The sequence below is a fragment of the Anguilla rostrata genome, chromosome 4 (genome assembly GCF_018555375.3).
Source record: "Anguilla rostrata isolate EN2019 chromosome 4, ASM1855537v3, whole genome shotgun sequence".
Classification (NCBI taxonomy): Eukaryota; Metazoa; Chordata; class Actinopteri; order Anguilliformes; family Anguillidae; genus Anguilla; species Anguilla rostrata.
The window spans coordinates 24,655,206-24,675,004 of record NC_057936.1 but is presented as its reverse complement, the minus strand read 5'-3'; the positions used below and the strand labels follow the sequence as shown (position 1 = coordinate 24,675,004).

Genomic DNA, 19,799 nt, shown 5'->3' with positions numbered 1-19,799 from the left:
TGAATAACCAATGGGGGAGTTGCAAAGAACATCCTCAATATCTGCAGTGTTATGAATGAATACAACAGTATGGAAGAACATTAAAGCCAATGTGACCTATACTGTGTATTTAGAGTAAAGCAACAGACACACAGGCCAGGTTGTAAGAAACATCGCATTCAAAATGAACTTTAAGGTTCTGTAAAACACTTAAGTCAACCTCCTTCCTTGTTGTCAAAAACTTAACAGAAATATTACGTGGTTGATCCACTGCAAATCACCACATCCATTTAAAAGAATTATGATGCTTTCCAAATTAAACATAAGGTGATGAGTAAAGGCGGCAGTCTTATAATAAAATTACAGAAATGCAAGCGAGCAAATTCAGAAATAAAAGCAGAAGAAAACGGCCCAAAAATGAAAGCAAAAACATGGGCCCCACAAAAATAAGTTCCCACAGGAAACAACATGTAAACATACCCACATTTCAACTTGGTGAAAATGCATTACTGATTTTTGGATACAGATTGAGTATTAATTCAATATCCAAAATTGTTTTATGGAGGATTATTTTGCCAACTATAAGACTAAGACATGAGCCCAAAAATCAAGGAAGGGACAATCCTTGCAATGTGATTTAATTACTATGCAAAATATTAGCCTAAATGTTGATCCCATGACCTGGTTCTATATCCTATTTCCATACAAAATCATTTCTGTCTGGTGGTTTAGCATCAGCTAACAACTTCTTTTTTGCAACCCTGCGCTGAAGAAACATGTAACCCATGTAAGAACAGTCAAAAGAAACACTCGGCAAGCACATCTATATGCGAGCGCACACATGGACTTTTAACGCAGGCAAGCAACAAAATTACTAAGATTTTGTAGCCTACGTGACCTTAATGCGAAACCAATGCTAAATGTAGTCTAGTCACGGCTGACATAACTGTAGTACTTTGGGCACTGTGGCAAAAATAGTAACCAGTTCCTAGCAATTTACATTTTAGTTTCAAGCCGAAGGTTCCAGTAGACTAGCTGATCATTCAGGTTACCAGGCGACTTCATTTTAACACCAATTAATTGGTGGATAATTCGGTTCTCGTGCTGTCGTTTAGGCTATGATTTAGCAATCTAGCCACGTGTGCATTAAGTAGCATACGAAACACGAAAAATGTTTGTGGAAAATCATGTTCCATATGATTAATTATTTCATTGTAATTTCTCCGATATTATCTGGAGACTCCACGTACACAGCCAGGTTTAAGCAGGTGTGTCCGTATCTTACGTGCCATGGCAGCAGATTGTCGCTGGTTATCGGTGAGTAACATGGCTACCTTCGCTACAATCAAGAGATTAACGTTAGAACAGGTGGCCTTGATATAGCTATGCTCAATCTAAAATCCCATTGCATAATAATAATAGCCTAGTGTAGCGCTACATCTGCGAAAGGGCATGCGCAAATCGTGCGATTAGCCAATATTTAGCCTCACAACTCGACGGAAAAAGATCTGCTTGAAATTTATACTGGCTGCTACCATAATTAATTTTATAAAATCACGTGTGAAGGGTTTACAAATAAAAGGTAACCGAACCAAATGTTAACTTCGGTTACTGAACATCGTGCTAGCCAAATCGCTTACACTGTAACATGCCAAACGTGTCCACGATTTTCCTCCTTATTTCTAATGGGTTTTTTTTTTTAACCAAAATAAAATTACATGGAAGCAAATGAATATATGTGCATTTAAGAAAAATGAATCTTTGTAATGGCGTTAACATAATGAAATCCCACACTAGCTAATGGGATATCGGAATCTTCTTAAATTTGTTTACATTCCCAGCCCAACGTGAGAGGCCTAAACGTAGGCTACACACGGATCCCGCAACTTCCAGTTTAGTTTCGCTGCAACAGACCACCCTACACCCGTTACGAGAGCTAATCTGGCCTTCGGGCTGACGTAGCTATGTACACCAGGCCTATTTTTTCCTTTTTTGAGGGGGCGGGAGGGGGGGGGGGTCTTATAATTAACTAATGAGAATAATAATTGTCCGTGTTAAACAGCTAGGTAAAATAAATGTCATATCTATCTCTCTCTCTCTCTCATATAATATATATATATATATATATTATATTTAATTTTGCTGATGCAATAGACTAAATTAAGTCGTCTTGTACCATTTCATTTCGGCAACTTTTTAAAAAAGATAAATTGGCGAAAGAAAGACCTAGTACTCCAACAGGCCTACTAAAATACTAAAACTTGTTTTCTGTCCCTTTTGAACACATTTAAATAACCTGTACAGCAAATAATGCTTGGGTACTTACTTTCTCCATTTGTTTGCCCGCAATTGCAGACAGCGTAGATAAAAGTGACCAAAACAACCGCCGAGGTCTGCAGCCGCATTCTGACTCCGGTAATGTTACTAGCGATATCCAAAACGTGGAGGAAGCTTATAAATAGCAACCAAAAATTCGATTCCAATGTATTTGAAGTGGCCTATGAATCTAATTCATTCAAATAATATCCAATCAGAAAAAAAAGATACAACACCAGTCGGCCCCCCAAAAAAGGGGCCGGGGGTCCAACGTGGTTGTGTTTCAAAATTTACAATGTCTGATCAACTATTTATTATTGTTCCGCCCTGCAAAATTCACTACTAAATAATGTGATCTTGGGTTCTAGCAACATTTAAGCGACTAAAAAGTTTCATCTTCAATGCTCTTAGATAGGATTGTCCTCCACTTTCATCTGTTAAAGTTTGTTTGACAAAATCCTTCTTGAGTCGAGAAAAAGAAATCCCACACCGCTGGCTAGTGAGGAGGTACCCGAAGGGGTAGCTAGTAGCTAACTGCTGATACCCTGATTAGTTAGTAACCGATTTGAAGATTCTTATTGTAATAATCGTTTTTCGCTCAACAATCAGGCTAAATATACAGAGGACACTTCGTTAATTTCATGCAGACAACTGCGAATTTTGAAATGTTGGTTCCTCTGGTTATAAATCAAGGTTCTTCTTCGAACTTCTGTCGACCTTAGACGAAGATAGCGTTTAGCTATCCAACAGGCTTGCACGTTTTATTCCACAGGTCGCTGCGTTTTATACACTGCCAAGTATTCCACTTCTTTCCTGTATTACAGGAAGATCGTTTTGTTAAAACGTCCAGTAGAAAAATAAACACATCCCAGGAACTCCTCAAGAATCGCGTTGAAAAAAACGTGCTGATTGCTTTTCCTTTTCGGCGAATCAACCTTCCTTTGAACTCTTTCGCTACTGTTCCAAAGTGATTTGTGGAAGAAAAAAACAGCCAAGAAAGGAAACGCGAGACACTTTAAACAAAACAAATAAAAGCCGCTGCTTCCACCACAAGGCTTCGAAGTGTGAAAACTCCACGCCGTATCCTCTGGCTATTTCTTTCGGATTAGAAAGCTTGCAGGCTAATCTTAACCCGACGAGGTTTGTAGATCGGTGGTAAATTCTATTATTTTTTCGTTTGCAGGAAACAGGACAGCAAGGTAAACAAGCTCAACAGCATGAGAATCCGCTAAAAGCGAAAAACTTCTCTCCCCCCGCCTGCGGTACCTCTCTCTCAGGTTCCCCCCTTTTCCGTCTCTTTCTGTCTCTCTCCACCAGTAAACAAGTACTGCCAGTCAGCTGGGGCAGATGGTGGGTGTGACAGAAAATACGGAGTGGATCATGAAGTGGAGTAAATGGGAATACGTGGATAGGAGAGAAATAGAATGTCGGCATGAGGCACAAGCCTCTATGTGCTAGTATCAAATCAAGGGTAAACCGTACACTTTAGATACTATCTGAAAAATGGCAGTTTACCAGCGTTTCGATTACAGCGACTTTGAACGATAGACTAGCCTCCTAGACAGAAGAATAGCCTATGGCCTAGCTACAGTTGTTTGTTCCTATTGGCGAACTATTCACGCCAGTCGTTAGCTAGCTAGAGCGATAACGTGAAGGGGCAGAAAATAGCCTAATCCACGATTTCTTCGACCGGGAATTGTTCAATTGACCTTTTGAATTATGTCGGAACATGTCGTAAAATAAAAAAAATAATTGATTTAACATAATAATTAATAACATAATTATTTTACAAAAAAATGGTTGATCAAACACGGAAACACACATTTATACACTCATTTAAGCCCAGGATTTAGTGTAGGCTAAATCGTGTTCTTTCATCGAATTTTAAAAGAAACCATGGCTTTCTCCTCCTACAAAATCCAATGTAAATTTAAAGAAGTTCACCTTAAGTGTTCTTCAAATGAAATCCTGGTATAGATCTAATTTCATATGTTTGGGATAAAAAGCCTTAAAATTATATCAATTCAATGATTACTGAAAAGATAATTATTTTGAGCACGAGCTGTCCCTTTAGAAAATCATATGTAGATAAGCTATGTGTTCCTAATCAAAGGAAAAAAGATTTTTATAAATGTCTCGCATATGCTACACAGATACAAGCATAGATGTTATTGTAGTGCTAATGTGGGTTTTTTTAAAAAAATATGTAGTTATAACGTATTTGGGAAACTTTGTATGGTTGGATGCCAGCTAGGGAGCCAAAAATGAGAGAAACGTTTTGTCTCAGAATAGTACAATTTTTGTTTGATTTGGCTTACCAGCTATACGCAGTTTGGCTTACTTGCCCGGCTTTAAAGTGCAGGCATATTAGAATGTGCATGTCAGGCTATTATATTGTTTGAACTATAAAAAAATTCGCACTAACTGTGAACAGGGTAATGGCGTAATTGAGTGTAGAAATGTTAAAATAAGTAGAGTGCCCTAAAAAAAATTATCCATACCCTTGATAAAGATTAAGAAATTTTGGCTGTAAAATAAACAGTAGAGGCAATGAGCTATATTGTATAAGTGGGGATCATATTCTTTTATATCAATACAATTGCTCAGAGAAATTGATTTAGTTGATTTTTATTGTTTATTTTATATATTTTTCTGTTCATCGTTATCAAAACATAGGCTAAATGTGAATAAATTTGGAGGCCATTGTATGATTGATATATGCTTTTTGTTCCTCATATTGCTTCGCAAGAATGGTCTACCATTTTGTCCACAAAAGATTTCATCAGTCTGCATACAAATGTTTGTTGTAGTTAGAATTTTCAAATGCTTTTCCAAGTTACGAAAAATCTGTACACAGTAAAATGTCCAGTGTTAATTCAACTTTAAAAGTGTTACTGCAACTCTACCAGATAACATTTGGTCCCCATTAGGTATCTAGTACAGTTGAATTGACACTGTTAGAGGTGAGTTAACACTGGACATTTCACCGTGTAGTTCTGCTGTAGAGGTTCTCTCTAAGACACTAATTAATAGCACAAATCACAGTGTTTTCTCTGAAATAGGTACTGTGTTTTTAAACAGTCATACATGTTTTGACAAAATGTGTTGCATAGATTTCGGATCTGAATCTTAAAGTCCTTGTGTCCTTGGGATTTGCATCCTAAAAAGCTACGAGTCCCACATTATACTTCTATCCTACTCTGAGAATGGTGTAAAACATCACAATCCCATCTTATCAAGTAAATTATTGAACACCACTTAAAATGGCACACATTGAATTTATGTGAAGTTCTTCAAATTTATGTCACACGGACTGCTGTTTACTGATATTATAAGTTAGCCCATAAAATATGAAAAATAACTTATTGTTAAAAGTATCCTGTGAAATGAGCAAAAGAGATCATTATACGTTTTCCCCCTAATGCAGCCAAATCTTTCAAAGGACTCTTCATGATTCTGAAATGGTTTTATTTTTTTGTTCAGTTTTTTCCCCGGTTTAAGCCCCCTGTCATGTTTCTCCAGATTATTTGTATCTCGCTGAATGCTTCTTTGTGACAGGATCTGAAGGAATGTTCACACGACTCAGAGCTATAAAACACGAGACATCCTCAAGACACTTCCTTTGGTTACTGCAAAAAGCCATGGGGTGTGGTGCGGGTAATACTTTTACAACCCCCCCCCCCCCCCCCCGACCAAATCCGCCAACCCCCACCGCATACACGCTCATACACACCCACGCCATTCCTGAGAACACACACTCTCTAGCACTCAAGTTCAGGTCACCTCATAACACACTTATGAAACCAATTTGATGCTGAACGCAGGGACCCATCCCTGCTGGTCAGTAATCGCGATGTCTTGCGACAGTTAGCAAGTTTGTCGTTGCCTGCGCAGGTTTGTGGGACCTGGTGCAGCACGCGAAACACATAATGAATCCACCGTGTACTGGTTTTCCACCCTACAGGTTGTCTTTTTAAACGGGGTCTCTAATACACACAAGGTCCTGTTTTTATGTGCCTGTCTCTATTTCATGAGGAACCCGCCCTCTGTGCTCTACTCCCGTCCTTTGGATTCTGACAGCACAGTATCGGCGATTTTCAGAGGGATGGCCAGAGCTGTTAACCTGAAGAGGCCCCATTACTGCCTGGCAGGATGCCTTACTTAAGTTACATGTAAGTGCAGGATTGGGTTAGAGGAGCAAAGGTGTTGGCGAATTGGAGCACCCGTCTGCCCGTTCTACAAGATCTTCATTAAAAGCTTTGTAAGCACCCATCGCATAGTAACACACTATGTGTATAGTTATGTGTACTGTGGTTTAAGATGAAGTTTAAGGTGAAGTGCAGGGACTGGGTGTACAGGACTCCGACTGCATGTACTGCATGTGCACCAAGGTCTGCTACAATCTGAATCAGCATACCTCTATAGATCTGCCAGCATGCTTTTAATGGTCAAACACAGAATGTCCTTGTGATCTAACCCTGGCCTGATCTGGGTTGGTGTTCACTGATCTTGCTCATCAGAGAAGAGACTGCAAAGTCTGTGCAGCATCTGGCCAGGGTTGTCCTGGTAACCGGACAGTCTGCTGGTCTGCAGTACTCTCACTGCTGTGCTTCCTCTTCCCAGCAACAGATGTCACTAGAAAACATTGAACCGTGCAGGGAAGGGCCCGGGGAAGGGAAGGAGACGACGGTTGATTTCAAATGTTAAATGTATAAAAAGAAATGAGCTGGGGATAAACGAGGCTGACTGTTACAAAAAGAAAAACTGCCTGATCATTTATTGGCTAGACAACCTTGAATTGTAAGAGAGTGAGGGGAAGTAAGAGAGGTTGTAAGCCTATCTGAAACCTGCTTTTCCTTCTAAATTCTAAATTCTCTCTCTCTGTGTGTCTCTCTCTCTCTCTCTCGTTTTTTCCCCAAAAAATGTTTCATTTTCTTTTGAATACTACGCACCCTAATGCCTACCGCAGACTCCAGACCTAAGCAGATGTGCTTTAGAGAAGGTCGGTCGATTTGTGTGTGGGGGTGTGTGTGGGGGGTGGGGGGGCTGGGGCGCGTTGGCGGGGTGGTTGCTGGGAAGATTGAGCAAGCAGCCTGCCGCCATAAAACTGTCAGGAGGCAGCCCCTCGGATCACAGGCAGGGAGGAGAAGTTCTCTCTCGGATCCCCTCTGACCTCCCGGCTGTGTCCTGGCACTGGCAACGCTCGGCCGCTCCCCACGCCGCCAGCAGACACTGCTCCGCTGGAGGGAACATCATCGCTCATTTTCCGACTGTGTTGTCATCAGAGGGACACGGAAACGGGTCAAATGCGGCGAAAGTTTGTCTCCAATGAAACCGCGTTCAAAAAACGTAAGGCCTGCACGCAGCTTCATTCCTGGGAAAACCGCCACTGTGAGACAAAGCCCAATTACAGATTAAACATACAAATATACTGCAATATATATGTAAATGTATGGACTTTTTGGGAAATAGAAATACATTTCTTACATTATATATATCATTTCATATATTTGTCTATGTATTTTTAAGTGTTTCAATAGCTTGATTAAATATATTTAATTTCAGTATGTCTGCAGTGTATGTCATTTCTATAATGCAGAATTATCTGACAACATTTCAATGCACAAACACATTCATTTGCTGTTGTTCAAAACCCTTACCTTTGTCCTAATGCATGTTTTATCTGGAGTAAATGGGTATGCACATCTCATAATTGTCGAATGATACTGCATAAATTCAGATTTTGATGTGTGTATCACTACTGACATTCTCCATTCAAAATAGTAGGGCATCTTGTTAGGGCATTGGTGCAGTGTAAAGCCTAGTCCCATGGTCTTGCATGGAATTTGGACTGTGCCAGTGCTGATTGTATACCCCCAATTTTGCCTCTGAGTGGTTCACCAAGGAACAGAAGGTCATCTATTACAATTTACTGTATGTCTTGACCAAAATTTCTGGCATTATTCTGTTTAACCTGCTCTTAGGCTGGGGATGTTTTTTTTTGATACAGCTGCAGCAGAGAGGCATCTAGTGCTATGTGTCCCGTGTGTGACAATACACACATGCATTTTACATATGCATTTAATGGTGATCATTTCTGTTTTTTTAATGTTTTTTTTTAAATAGTCCCCAATTTTAATTTTTTAATTTGGAATGCCCAATTATATTCAAAGGACCATCCTACTGAGCACAGACATGCACCCCTTCTCTTTCTAAGTGTGTGTCTCTGTTCCTTCGGCAGTGCACCAGCTGAGCTGCAGTTATTTTGTGAATTCTGTACACTTTGAGTCTGGTCACTGCAGGCAGAGTTTAGGTGCCCAATTAAACAGGGGAATCCCCTTTTCATGGTGCGACAAGGACCATCCTGCCAACCCAAACTCTGAAACTGGGCAACATTGCAACCAATTAGGTAATTCCCTGTGTGGCTCCCCACAGTTGGCATAGGTACCATTGTGATTTGAGAGTAGACCGTGGGACACATCACTGCAACAAAAACCAGTGTTTCAAAAAGATGAACCATCTAGCAGACCCACAATTTTCACACTTTCATTATTAATCCTTCGAAGAGTAGGTTATTTGGAATGTATTTTCAAAATTCAGTGTTCTAGATCTCCATTGCTTTCAGTTACCAGTAGTGATTATTACATAAGCACTAGAATAGCCAGTTAAGAACATTCTAATCACATATTCGTGATCTTACACCTTAAAGGGCTAATATCAGCCTCCTTGGTGGCTGTGATGCTTATGAACCACAACAATATGTGGTGACTGACGCAGGCATGAAAAGAGGGTTTTTGTTGAGTTTTTCTTTCAGCTGCATAGATTTTAGCGGTTCCTAAACGTTAGAGATAATCTGCTCAAGTAGTTTTTGGGTGAAGGAACTTACCTCACGCTATCTGGCAGAATGCAGACAAAGTCTATGTCTGGCTGGGGATCGCAACAGGAAAGCAGGCTGAATGTAAACACCATTTCTCTCATCTGCGTGATACCTTCATGTAGCTAACATCGACAGCACACAGGCTTAGCTGTGCTACATGTGCTAAAGTTAAGATATGTCTGGATACACAACAAGCTGCACAAGGGCACAAGGCTTGATATTGAGGCTGGAGGCAATTCACATATCTCTTAGTCTGGTTCTGTAGCCGGCGCGAGACAGAAAGTTAGCAAGCCTGCATAACCTTATTTTAGACATTGCTCCTTGAACCAGACAAAAACATATTTGAGATAAATGAGAATGAGATAAATGCTTTTTTCTCCACCCAGGAGAGTCTCATCTGTAGCAGACACGGACGTGATAAGAAACTGTATTGGTTGGAGCCCTTGGGTTAAAGGGAACGCTGCATAGAACACGGCTCTTGAAGGCCTGTTGACCTCTGTGCATGGCACACAGCAACCATACCGGTAGTCTCCATACACCATACATCAGAAAGCACAAATCACAATTTGTGTGTGTCATATCGACCAAAAAAGTTTTTTTTTTTTTTTTTTGCTTTTAGCTGCCTCAAATACTGCACAACACATCCTCTTTATATGAACATTGTTTTGTTCATTACAACTGAGACATCAATGTATGTATGCAGCTGCCTAAATCAAATGCATGGAAAAATGACAGAGTAGGTTACGTGTTACACTTTTACGTTCACATTTGTTGTTTTGGGGCAATGCCCCAATGAGTAGCTGTGATGTCAGAGAACAGTCTCTCCCCCCCCCACCCCCCCGCACTGCGCACACCACTCCGGAACCTTCCACCCCTCCGTATAGCTGCAGCTGTGGGGGCACCATGCCCGGGGGGGCCCCATCTGCTGCTTTCCTGGCTGCTGGCTGTGCTCTGATGTTTATCAGTGTCAGTTACTGGTGCTGGCATCAGGTGTGCAGTTTCATCTGTGTCAGACTGCGGGGAGGGGGGGGGGGCAGTGGAGTGGGGGGGGGGCACAGAGAGGCTACCCCTCTAAGCCTCCTGTGACTCCCCATCTCTATCATTTTCTCCAAGGCTGAGGCCCACGTTGGGTCAAAGCATTGCAGCCCCACCAGGGGGCTTTGAATAAACCGTGCTTTTTATTTTATTTTATTTTTTTATGACGCCAACTTGGACCCACAATTATCAGGTGCGACCTTCATCACTGCAGTCAAGTCTCAATAAAAACAAAAAAACATTGAGGTCGGATGTTCGTTTATTGGCGCCAGATGAAAACTTGGAAACGGGCAAATGCATATGTTTATAGTGCATGGAACAACAAAGAGAAGGCCATAACAAAGTGGACACATTTCTGTCAATACTTCGTGGAACAATGGAGTCGTCAATGCCATTCATCCTTTCAGACTCCAATCCTGGTCTCTCACGACATCCTCTCTTCCCTTTGCTTAAAGAAAAAAACAACGTATAAATTGACGTGGCTGTAGGGACGGTTTAGTCACCTTCCTGACCCAAGATAAAAATGGCCGTGGGTTACGCTAGGTTTCCCCGTTCACAGATTTGTATTTTTTGCCGCTTCCTTCCGTTAGATCGACTTTTTCTTTCCACGTTAACTTGTTCAGTTCCTAGAAAAGCCTTTCCTGGAACGGAATGCTGAGGTCCACATCCTTGAGCCCAATGTCAATCAACAGGAATGCGACTGGCTCGTCCTTAGGTCCAGGGATGGAAGGATGGATGGAAAAAAAGAATATTGGCAGGAAAGAGACCCAAACATATTACACAAACAGTGTGCTGAGGACCTTTTCTCTTCTCTGAACACATTTAACACATTTCACTACTTACTTTTCTATTTGTCTGAATTTTGTGAGTATTGATTCCCTGCTTTATGTCACTTGCCTAATGGACTCAAACATTGTGTGCATAAACGCAAATAGGAAAGTTTGGGTTTACAAACAGGAAAATGCTAAATGACTAAATGTGAATCAAAGCCAATGGAAATGGTCAAAATGTGCACAAGAACTCTCTCTCATCAGCTGAGAAAAAAACATTCCCATGTGCAAATGATCAATCCCACATGGGATTTTCTGAAATCATGTGATAGCACTTTTACTAAGAAAAAGGCATTTGGAAACACTTGTCTTAGTGTCTGTTTTGCACACACAACTGGAAAGTGCTTGTTCGTAGCATTTCAAAGTCAATACACTGCGGCAATTGTGTTGGAAATTGTTACACATCTCAAAGTGTCAAAATTTTGAAATAACTGTTTAATAAACAAATCTTGTCCACATTCCCTTTCATACAAGCTGAATTTGGAGAAAATCACAGCTAATTGTTCCTCTACTAAAAGTGGCACAATCATATTAAAATCTATGTATGAATACTCAATATGACAGCTGTTCCGATCTACTGCCCGGTGATGGGATCTTCCAAATCAGTTAAAACACTGCAAAAATGAGCTATTTTCTAGTTAAGAAAACGTTCCGTTCTTTTCCAGTGGACTGTCTCTTTAAGACTACTACTGCTGCATATGAAATTGCATTAAAATAATATAATGTGAACTAAATTATAATTCTAATTAATTATTCATTCAATTTTTAAATATTTTATTTTAGCATATTATTACATTTTACTCTACCACTTTTCTGTCAATAAATTTCATAATAACACTTTCTAAATTATTGTTGAGACAGTGAGGCAATATAATACTGGGTTTCCCAAACTATTTTTCATGTCAAAGCTCACTAAAATGGCCCCCTCTGGTTAAGGAGTCCCTCCTCCCAAAGTAAAATGAATTACATTTTGACACCTTTTCCAGCACCCAATTAATGTGCCCAATGTACAGTCTGAAGTATTTGTTTTCGTGGGGGAAAAGCAGATATGGGATTGCAGTACAGGAAGGGTCATGGAAAGAACCTAAGGGGGGGTCATTGGGGGGGGGGGTCATTTTTATATGGCGTTGGGCACTTTCACGCTCTCAGGACAATCCAAATATGTTCTCTCCCTTTTACTGACAATTTAGTAAACTGGGACTATACATGGATTAAAACATGTAGCTAATTAATGTAATAATATTAAATATTTAAGTATCACAATATTAGCAAGGACGTGCAAACCAAATAGTTTAGTCTATCTGGAAATACAGTATAAATTATTTATGATACATTGACTTATAAACAAACCATTCTTAAAAGGAAAATATTTTACATTTTTCTGAGCAGCCTCTGGGGCGTCCCCTTCAACTGAACAGTGTCTGAAAAACAAACGTCACTCCAAACAGATAATACTGTAGGTGAAATGTAAGCAATGTCATGCAACCTGGATAAGAGCCACCGCTAAGCAAATAGGTGATTAATAAAATGTTTAAAAGAAACAGGATGGCTTCTGAGCCGAGATAAAGGGGTCAGGACCTGGGTCAGGACATAATCCTGAACTGCAGGTGAACTGCAGTGCTGAGAACATGATGGCGGGCGGGGACTCCTTAAGCCACTGAGAGGATTTCGAAACCCCACACCGGACATGGCGCAACGCGCGAAGCCCCGCTAGTTCGTTTTTGTGATGCAAACGGTCATCCGCTAACGCCCCCATTCGCTCACAACGCAGCACAACCCGTAACCCAAGATGGTGCCTTGTTGTCCTGACGAAGGAGGTGAAAGCACATCTCGTGTTGCTGTTCGTTGCTTTTGGCACTGAGGTCGAGATTCTTCCTCTATCGCCAGCTGGCGGGAACGCTGCGGGGGAAAAGTTCTCAGGCCCTGCTCTTTTGGGTCCCTGGTGCACCTCAATGTGCCCCCAAACAAAACCACACGAGTCTGACCCAGTTCATAACCATTTCTGTGAAACTCGCTGTCAGATTACTTCTTTTTCTGAGGTTAATGGAGTTCCTGCTACAAGGACAACTAAATGCTTGCAATTATTTGTGTGTGCATCCGTGTAGACTGTCGGGTCAGGAGCACTGACATGTGGCAAGGCAGCCGGCTGTGTGGGAGGGAGAATGTTCCGGAATGCCATGCATTCTGCGCAGAGGTCCACTCAGGGTCACTCCTGCTTTCACATTCTTGCGCTCTCCGCCCTCAGGTTAAGGCCCGCGACCTTCAGCCGTATCTCCATCCCAGGACTTCTTGTTTTCCCACGTGAGAGAACAACAGGAGTTATCAGGAGACAGATAGGCTCCAAGGCTCGCCCTCCTCCTCCCCATTCGCATACAGATGCCAACGCTGCCCATCTAGAGGACTGTCTTCCCGAAAAACAAAAAGGCGCACGATCCCAGAGGTGGACCAAACCCACTCCCAAGAGGATGTGGCGGACGTCATGCGGTGCTCCGATAGGCCAGTCAAGGTCAGGTCAAAGTCATGTGGCCTGGAGCGATGTGTGACTGGTGCTCAGGAAGTGCTCCATACATGTCAATGCAAGGGAAGAAGCTGCACACTGTACACGTTGCATGACGCTGTTTTCATTTGTCTCCTTTGGCTGCACACATGAGCACAAATGTACAGTGCAGTGCGTAAGTGTTTGGACACTGATGCAATTTTTTGATGTTTTGCGTCTGTAGTCCGGCACAATGGAATAAAAATGAAACCATTTCAAAGGCCATTAGTCCTCTCATTTTAGATGTATAAAACGGGGACCACCTGATATGGATGTAAATGCCCTCAAATTAACCTCATATTAATTTTTTATTTCAAATACAATGTACAGCAGGAATGCGGAGCCAAAACAACAAAAATTGCATGACTGTCCAAATACTTACACACTGCCCCGAGATATTTTGGTCCCAAATGCATTTTTACATATATTCATACATTTTTTTTATTTATCTATTTTTTGTTTCTAACTGGTAAAACTGATTTCGCAATACATAAAGAAATTTTACTCTGTTTTTCCGACCAAGCTAAAATCACTAATATTTGCTTTGTGGATGAACAGGCACTTACCGAGGTGCCTACATTGACATTTGCAATCCATTAACAATAATTGCCTGTTCCCAGGATTTCAGCGCTTCCTTTTGTCAATCAAAGGTCTATTTTTAGGTCGTTCTGAAAATGGAGGAATAAAAAACACAAACAAATCAAAAAGCGCTTGACGCTTTCCCATCTACCCAAGTCGGGATGCGAAGTCATCGCGGGAGAAGCATGAGTAATGCCGGCTTTCGCAGGATTCGCAGTACGCGGGGAGTCGTGGCGATGACAGCCGCTGCCCACTCAGGCCCAGCGTGGCTGCTGATGTGCTTTGACAAGTGTCCTGCCTCCGGTACGCTCCCCTCAGAAGCCCCGCTACGCTCCCGGAGGAACACCCTCCCTGTGTCATGGCGCCCTGAAATAAACTTGGCACAATCTGGCTTTCACAGAGGACCAGTCCGCACATAGGCTTAACTGTAAAGGGCAAAGAGAAAGAGCGGGGGAGGGCCATCCTTTGGGCCCGCCAAGTTTCAGGTGATAATTACCAGTTATGCCTTCCTGCGAAGGACGCCGTTTATCAGCGATCAGCAAAGCGTCGTTTCCTCGGTTATACCAGTCGTCACTGGGAATAACACTACGGGTACCACAGAGCCAGCAGGACGGCTTTCTTCTCAATCAGCTTCCCGTACGTGTGAGACGGTAAACACAATCAAAGCCCAGGAGTGAAGCGCTAGAAGGGTTGCCAAACGTTGATTAATTTCCTTTTCCGTCCCGGTTTGGCGCCAGAGGCAGCGCTGGAGGCCTTCATCCTCCGTCCCTTACTGGCGTCCAGGGCTGCGTGTGATCGCCACTGCCGGTCTCCGCAACCCCTGTCAATTCCCCCAAGCCCGCGCTCTCCACCCATTCATAAATACGCCGAGGCCGCCGCTTAAATGCGGATGTGCTGAAGCTGCAGCGGTAGCAGGAAGGTCAACGCCGCGTCTTCTCACCGCCACATCAATAAACGAAAAAGGCACCGCTTTCTCTTTTTTTTTTGCATCGCGGAACAAAGGGGCAAAAAGCAGTGACCGCAGGAAAAATTCCTTCAGGGTCGAGGGCCCTCTGGTCCATAAACAAGTGTGGGGCCCTGGCCGCTGTTCTCTCCTAGAGTCCAACGGGACAGCTGTGGGACTGCTGTTCTGGAGCAGCGATGAGACAGGGCTGTGTGCAGAAGCGAAGGAAAACAAGCTAAAAATAAACCATTTTGAGAATGCAAGAAGAAAAAAGCCTTGTTTCTGTTATGGCGTTTCACCATGACTGTGATTTATGAGAGGATATTTTTACATTTTACACTAATATTCATTAGATTAAATTTTTAGAGGGCAGTGTGTTAGGGCATGTGTTAACAGTTAGTGCTCAACATGGGCTAATTGGAAATGATGCGTTCCCTCTCTTGCAGTAATAGCTGCTAAGAGAATTTTCTCGAAACCCATGTTCCCGTGTATTGAAATGCTACCAGAAAATACACGCCATTCTGTTGGGTAATATGGATTACCTTCTGCTCCTTACTAAATGAATGGGGGATTATCTGATTATGCTAAGTGAATTTATGAACTGTTGAACCACAGTCAATATCATTGTCTCCTCTTCCTTCCCTACATCTAATCTTACTGCACATAAATAATTTTAAGAAAAAAGAAACTTTAGAATTATTCCTCAGAAGAATTGTTAGCGCCATTGTCAATTCCATAGGACAATAGGATTCCAGTTTATGCAAAGGTCCACTGATGTTGTCAATGCTGTTGCCAGGTGAATACAAAGTTTCTAAATGCCCTGCCCCATGCTCAAAAAATCAGCCCATATTAATTCATAGGAACACACTGGAAATGGGTAATAAAATCATCAACCCTTCCATAATCCCTCCTTGAAGTAGCCTACATTTATTTTATGTTTATTTACATATTTCTTTACTTCTTAAAATTCTATCTATCTATCTATCTATCTATCTATCTATCTATCTATCTATCTATCTATCTATCTATCTATCTATCCATCCATCCATCTATCTATCTATCTATCCATCCATCTATCTATCTATCTATCTATCTATCAGTTGTCACTGTCTCCCTTGTTGGACAATGGGATACAGCGGCAACTCCAAGTGTCATCTTGAACAGCCAGAAAATGACCTCAAGGACAAAATAGCAAAAGGCTAACCGCTGAGCTGGAGAAGTCTGTCCATTGGAGGAGAAGCAGCTCAGTGTGATTCCTGTGATTCCCAGGTCACAGTGATTACACAGGAGGACCCGATGAACAAACTCTCGCACAGATTGAGCAGGATCATCTGGCTGAAACCAGGGATACTCTGAGCAGAAGAAGAATTTTACACCCTTGCAAAGTGGCTCATTGCATACATTAAATGCCAGAAGAAAAACAGTTTGAAGCAGTTCATATTACTGGCACAATTAAATAATTTAATTCTCTTTAATTCCTCCAAAAATATCAGATACAGAAAGGCAAAAAAAATAAATAAAGGAATAAAGTCAAACAGAGGAGCATCAGAGGAAGACAGAGATAAATAAATAAAGGAGAGAGCCAAAATAATAATGCAGGGAGAGAGAGAGAGAGAAAGCGAGAGATGAGGGGAAAAAAAGTGAAAAGAGAGTGAAGCTCGTTTCTAAGCTGCTAGAGGGCAGCGTGACATTTTCTGAGAGGTGCAATTTTTGCAGAACACTGACATTTTCGCACGGCGCCGTACGGGCAGCCGAAGCAGCGCTCGCTGCCCTCAGCTGAACTCGCTCTCTCTGCCCGTAGCTAAGGAAACCCGTCCAGATCTGCCAAGGGTTCAGCGCCAGCGCTGTGTGGAGCTGCCTTAAAAAAGCCGCACCGAGAGCTTATCTTACAATCCTGCTTTACGGTGCATTGGCTGCCTGCCACCCCTCGCATAAGACCGGGAGATACACGCGGATGGTATTTTTTTCCCCCCAGTAATTCTTTATGTTTCAAACTATGTAAATATCGCTTAAAGCCAAAGACCAATTAACAAAGATTTAGAATGCATATAAACCAGAGCTTAATTTGGCTACAGAAATATTTTTGTACATTTTATTATGAAGCAAGTGGATATATCGGTTAAGCTTGCTGACACATTTCTGGACTTCCTTTTGAATGGTCTCTTTGTTAGAGATCCTTACACATTGCTGCGGTAAGTCTTGTTACTGCACTGCACTAAAGGTTATTGTAATGTGATATCGCTCTTTCAGGAGATACACTGTACAATACAATAGTCCATACTATATAGATACTGCTCCCTTCTCAAGAACAATGAAGAGAGCGTAAGATTACATGGGTTCGAAAATATTCAAAGTCCAGCTGAGTAAACACCAGGCCCAGGTATGGGATTTGACCCATGCACCTGGAGTCAAGACATTGCCCGTTTCTTTGGCTGAGAGAAGCCACTGCTGACCACAGCCTGATAAGAACGGTGTGTGTGCCATCGACGCATTTGAAGCTCCGTTCTTGCTCTGTTCTCCGAGAGGGGTGGTGTAAAGCTCTTCCACACGCTGGCAGTCATGCACACAGCAGGTGCCCAGATGAATACCCACAGACCGGTAGGCTCACGGAGACAGGGAGTCAGTCAATACTGTACGCAACTTAAAGGGCAGACAGACTGTTATTGAATCTGCTGGCATCAACATCAATGTAGGTCGTCTGAATGACATCAATACTTACAGGGCAGAGAACCGATATTCTATCACAACAATTTATGACTAATTCAACATATTCTATTTTAATTGCAAAAGTAATGGCTGAAACTGCACTTACTGACGGTGTTAATGAATGTGGCAAATGGTAGTTGGGCGAGTGAATTCTAATTTGAAAAAAAATGCAGATAACAAGATTCCTGTTTCAAACACGCATCTAGAGATCACGATTTTGTTCACTGTGTTAGGCACAGCTGGGCATAACGAGGGACCCAGAGGCGTCACTAGGGGGGTGCGGGGGGTACGGACCACACCGGGTGACACCATCAGAGGGGGGTGACACCGAAATGACTGGCAATACATTTTTTGTGCAGTGTTTTGTGTAGCGATGAGTTGAAACAGCTAATTTGTCTGATGCAGCTTAGTCCCGGTTGATGTAATTAGCGGTATTAATGTGACGAGAAGCGCTTTGTTGCTTGAACGCCAGCACCCTCTCCCAACCCCCCCCCTCCCGTCGACAACATCGGGTGACACCAACGGTCGACCGCACCGGGTGTCGCCAACCCTAGTGACGCCACTGAAGGGACCTTTATGTTATGACCATCAGAGTTTGCACACAACAACAGCCCGTTTCTAATGTGACGTCAATTACTTAATACTGCAAAATGTTATTGACGTATTTCTGTGAGAATGACTAAAACAATTCAAGATGAACACTTTGGATGTAGCCTTATTGTAGCCTACATGTTGCTTATTTGTCACTTTCCATCATGGCAAATTGACACTGTTGCTGAAATCTTGAACTGGAAGAGAGTGTTCAGTAAAAGGAACATTCTGTTTGTCGGTGATACAAACATCAATTGCCTACTGCGGGCGCAAGCATCATAAATACATCTGATACAAATGTGTTCAGATGACCAAAACAAGACATTGCCCTTTTTCACCTTGAAGTAGTGTAGTCAAAGCACTTTTATAGACAAAGCACAAATAGAAAAATATATGCATGTTTTTTTAAAATGCAGTTTTTCGTGCGTATCACTGGTCCTGGTATTTTTAAGAACTTTACAAAAGTAGGGTGGAGTACTGGTGTTCTTCCTGTGTCCGCAAGGGTTTTCTCCAAGTACTCTGGTTTCGCCCCACAGTCCAAAGATATACAGGCTAGGCTGAGTGGAGAGTCTAAACTGTCCTTGGGTTATGAATGTGTGAGTGAATAGTGTTTCAGGCCCTGCAATGGATTGGTGACCTGTCCAGGGCGTATTCCTGCCATTTACCCAATGCATGCTGGGATAGGCTCCATGACCCTCACCAGGATTATGCGGTTTAGAGAATGGATGGATGGACAGAAATAAACCCCCTATGCTGTTGGCCCTTCGCGACTTAACTTAAGTGCCGAGCCCAGCATTTTTTTTTTGTGCAAAGATGTAGTGTCAGTTTCCAAATCAATCGGGCATGCATACCATTCAGCATTGGATTAATGTTATTTCTGCCAATCGGAACTAAACTGTAGATATTATAATGATACAATACTTGCAATATAAAAATGCTGAGAGAAATCTCTGTTAATCTGGTCCAAACATTTTCATCCATTCATTCATTCATTCCTTCATTTATTCATTTAAGTGTCTGAAAGAACTCGTAGCAAAAATGTTAGGCATTTTAGTTCCCATAAAATAATTAGGGTACATTTCATTTGTTACTGTGATTAAGATACAAAAATATCCTGAATGTTCCAATGAATTCAAATTTATACATGGCACAATTGCTTCACGCATATAGCAAGAATGGCAGCATTTACAGAAGTGATACAACTCAGTTAAGGTAAATTTCATGCATACAGCATTTTACAGACACTGTCACAAAGATGCTTTGCAGAAAATTGGGAAAATTTGGAAAGACCAGGCCTGAACCCCCCAAAAAAACTGGAACTGACGTTAAAGAAAAAAAGTGGGGGGGGAAAAGTGGGGAAAAAATACTGAAATAGTGGCAAGAAAAAAATCCCTGGAGGGAAGGGAT

At 41.9% G+C, this 19,799-nt stretch overlaps 1 protein-coding gene and 1 long non-coding RNA gene across 2 annotated transcripts in view; one reads left to right on the top strand and one right to left on the bottom strand.

The window, feature by feature from the left end:
* insrb (insulin receptor b) overlaps positions 1-3,698 on the bottom strand; it is a 109,717-nt gene extending 106,019 nt beyond the window's left edge. Inside the window, exon 1 of the mRNA XM_064331711.1 lies at positions 2,306-3,698. Coding sequence (XP_064187781.1) covers positions 2,306-2,384 — 79 coding nt within the window. The 5' untranslated portion in view covers positions 2,385-3,698. The remainder of the gene's footprint in view (positions 1-2,305) is intronic.
* Positions 1,157-7,859, top strand: LOC135252995 (uncharacterized). Its single transcript, XR_010329506.1, has 3 exons — positions 1,157-1,296; positions 6,331-6,467; positions 7,265-7,859. It is a non-coding gene; the product is annotated as an uncharacterized LOC135252995 (long non-coding RNA).
* The last annotated feature ends 11,940 nt before the right edge of the window (positions 7,860-19,799 follow it).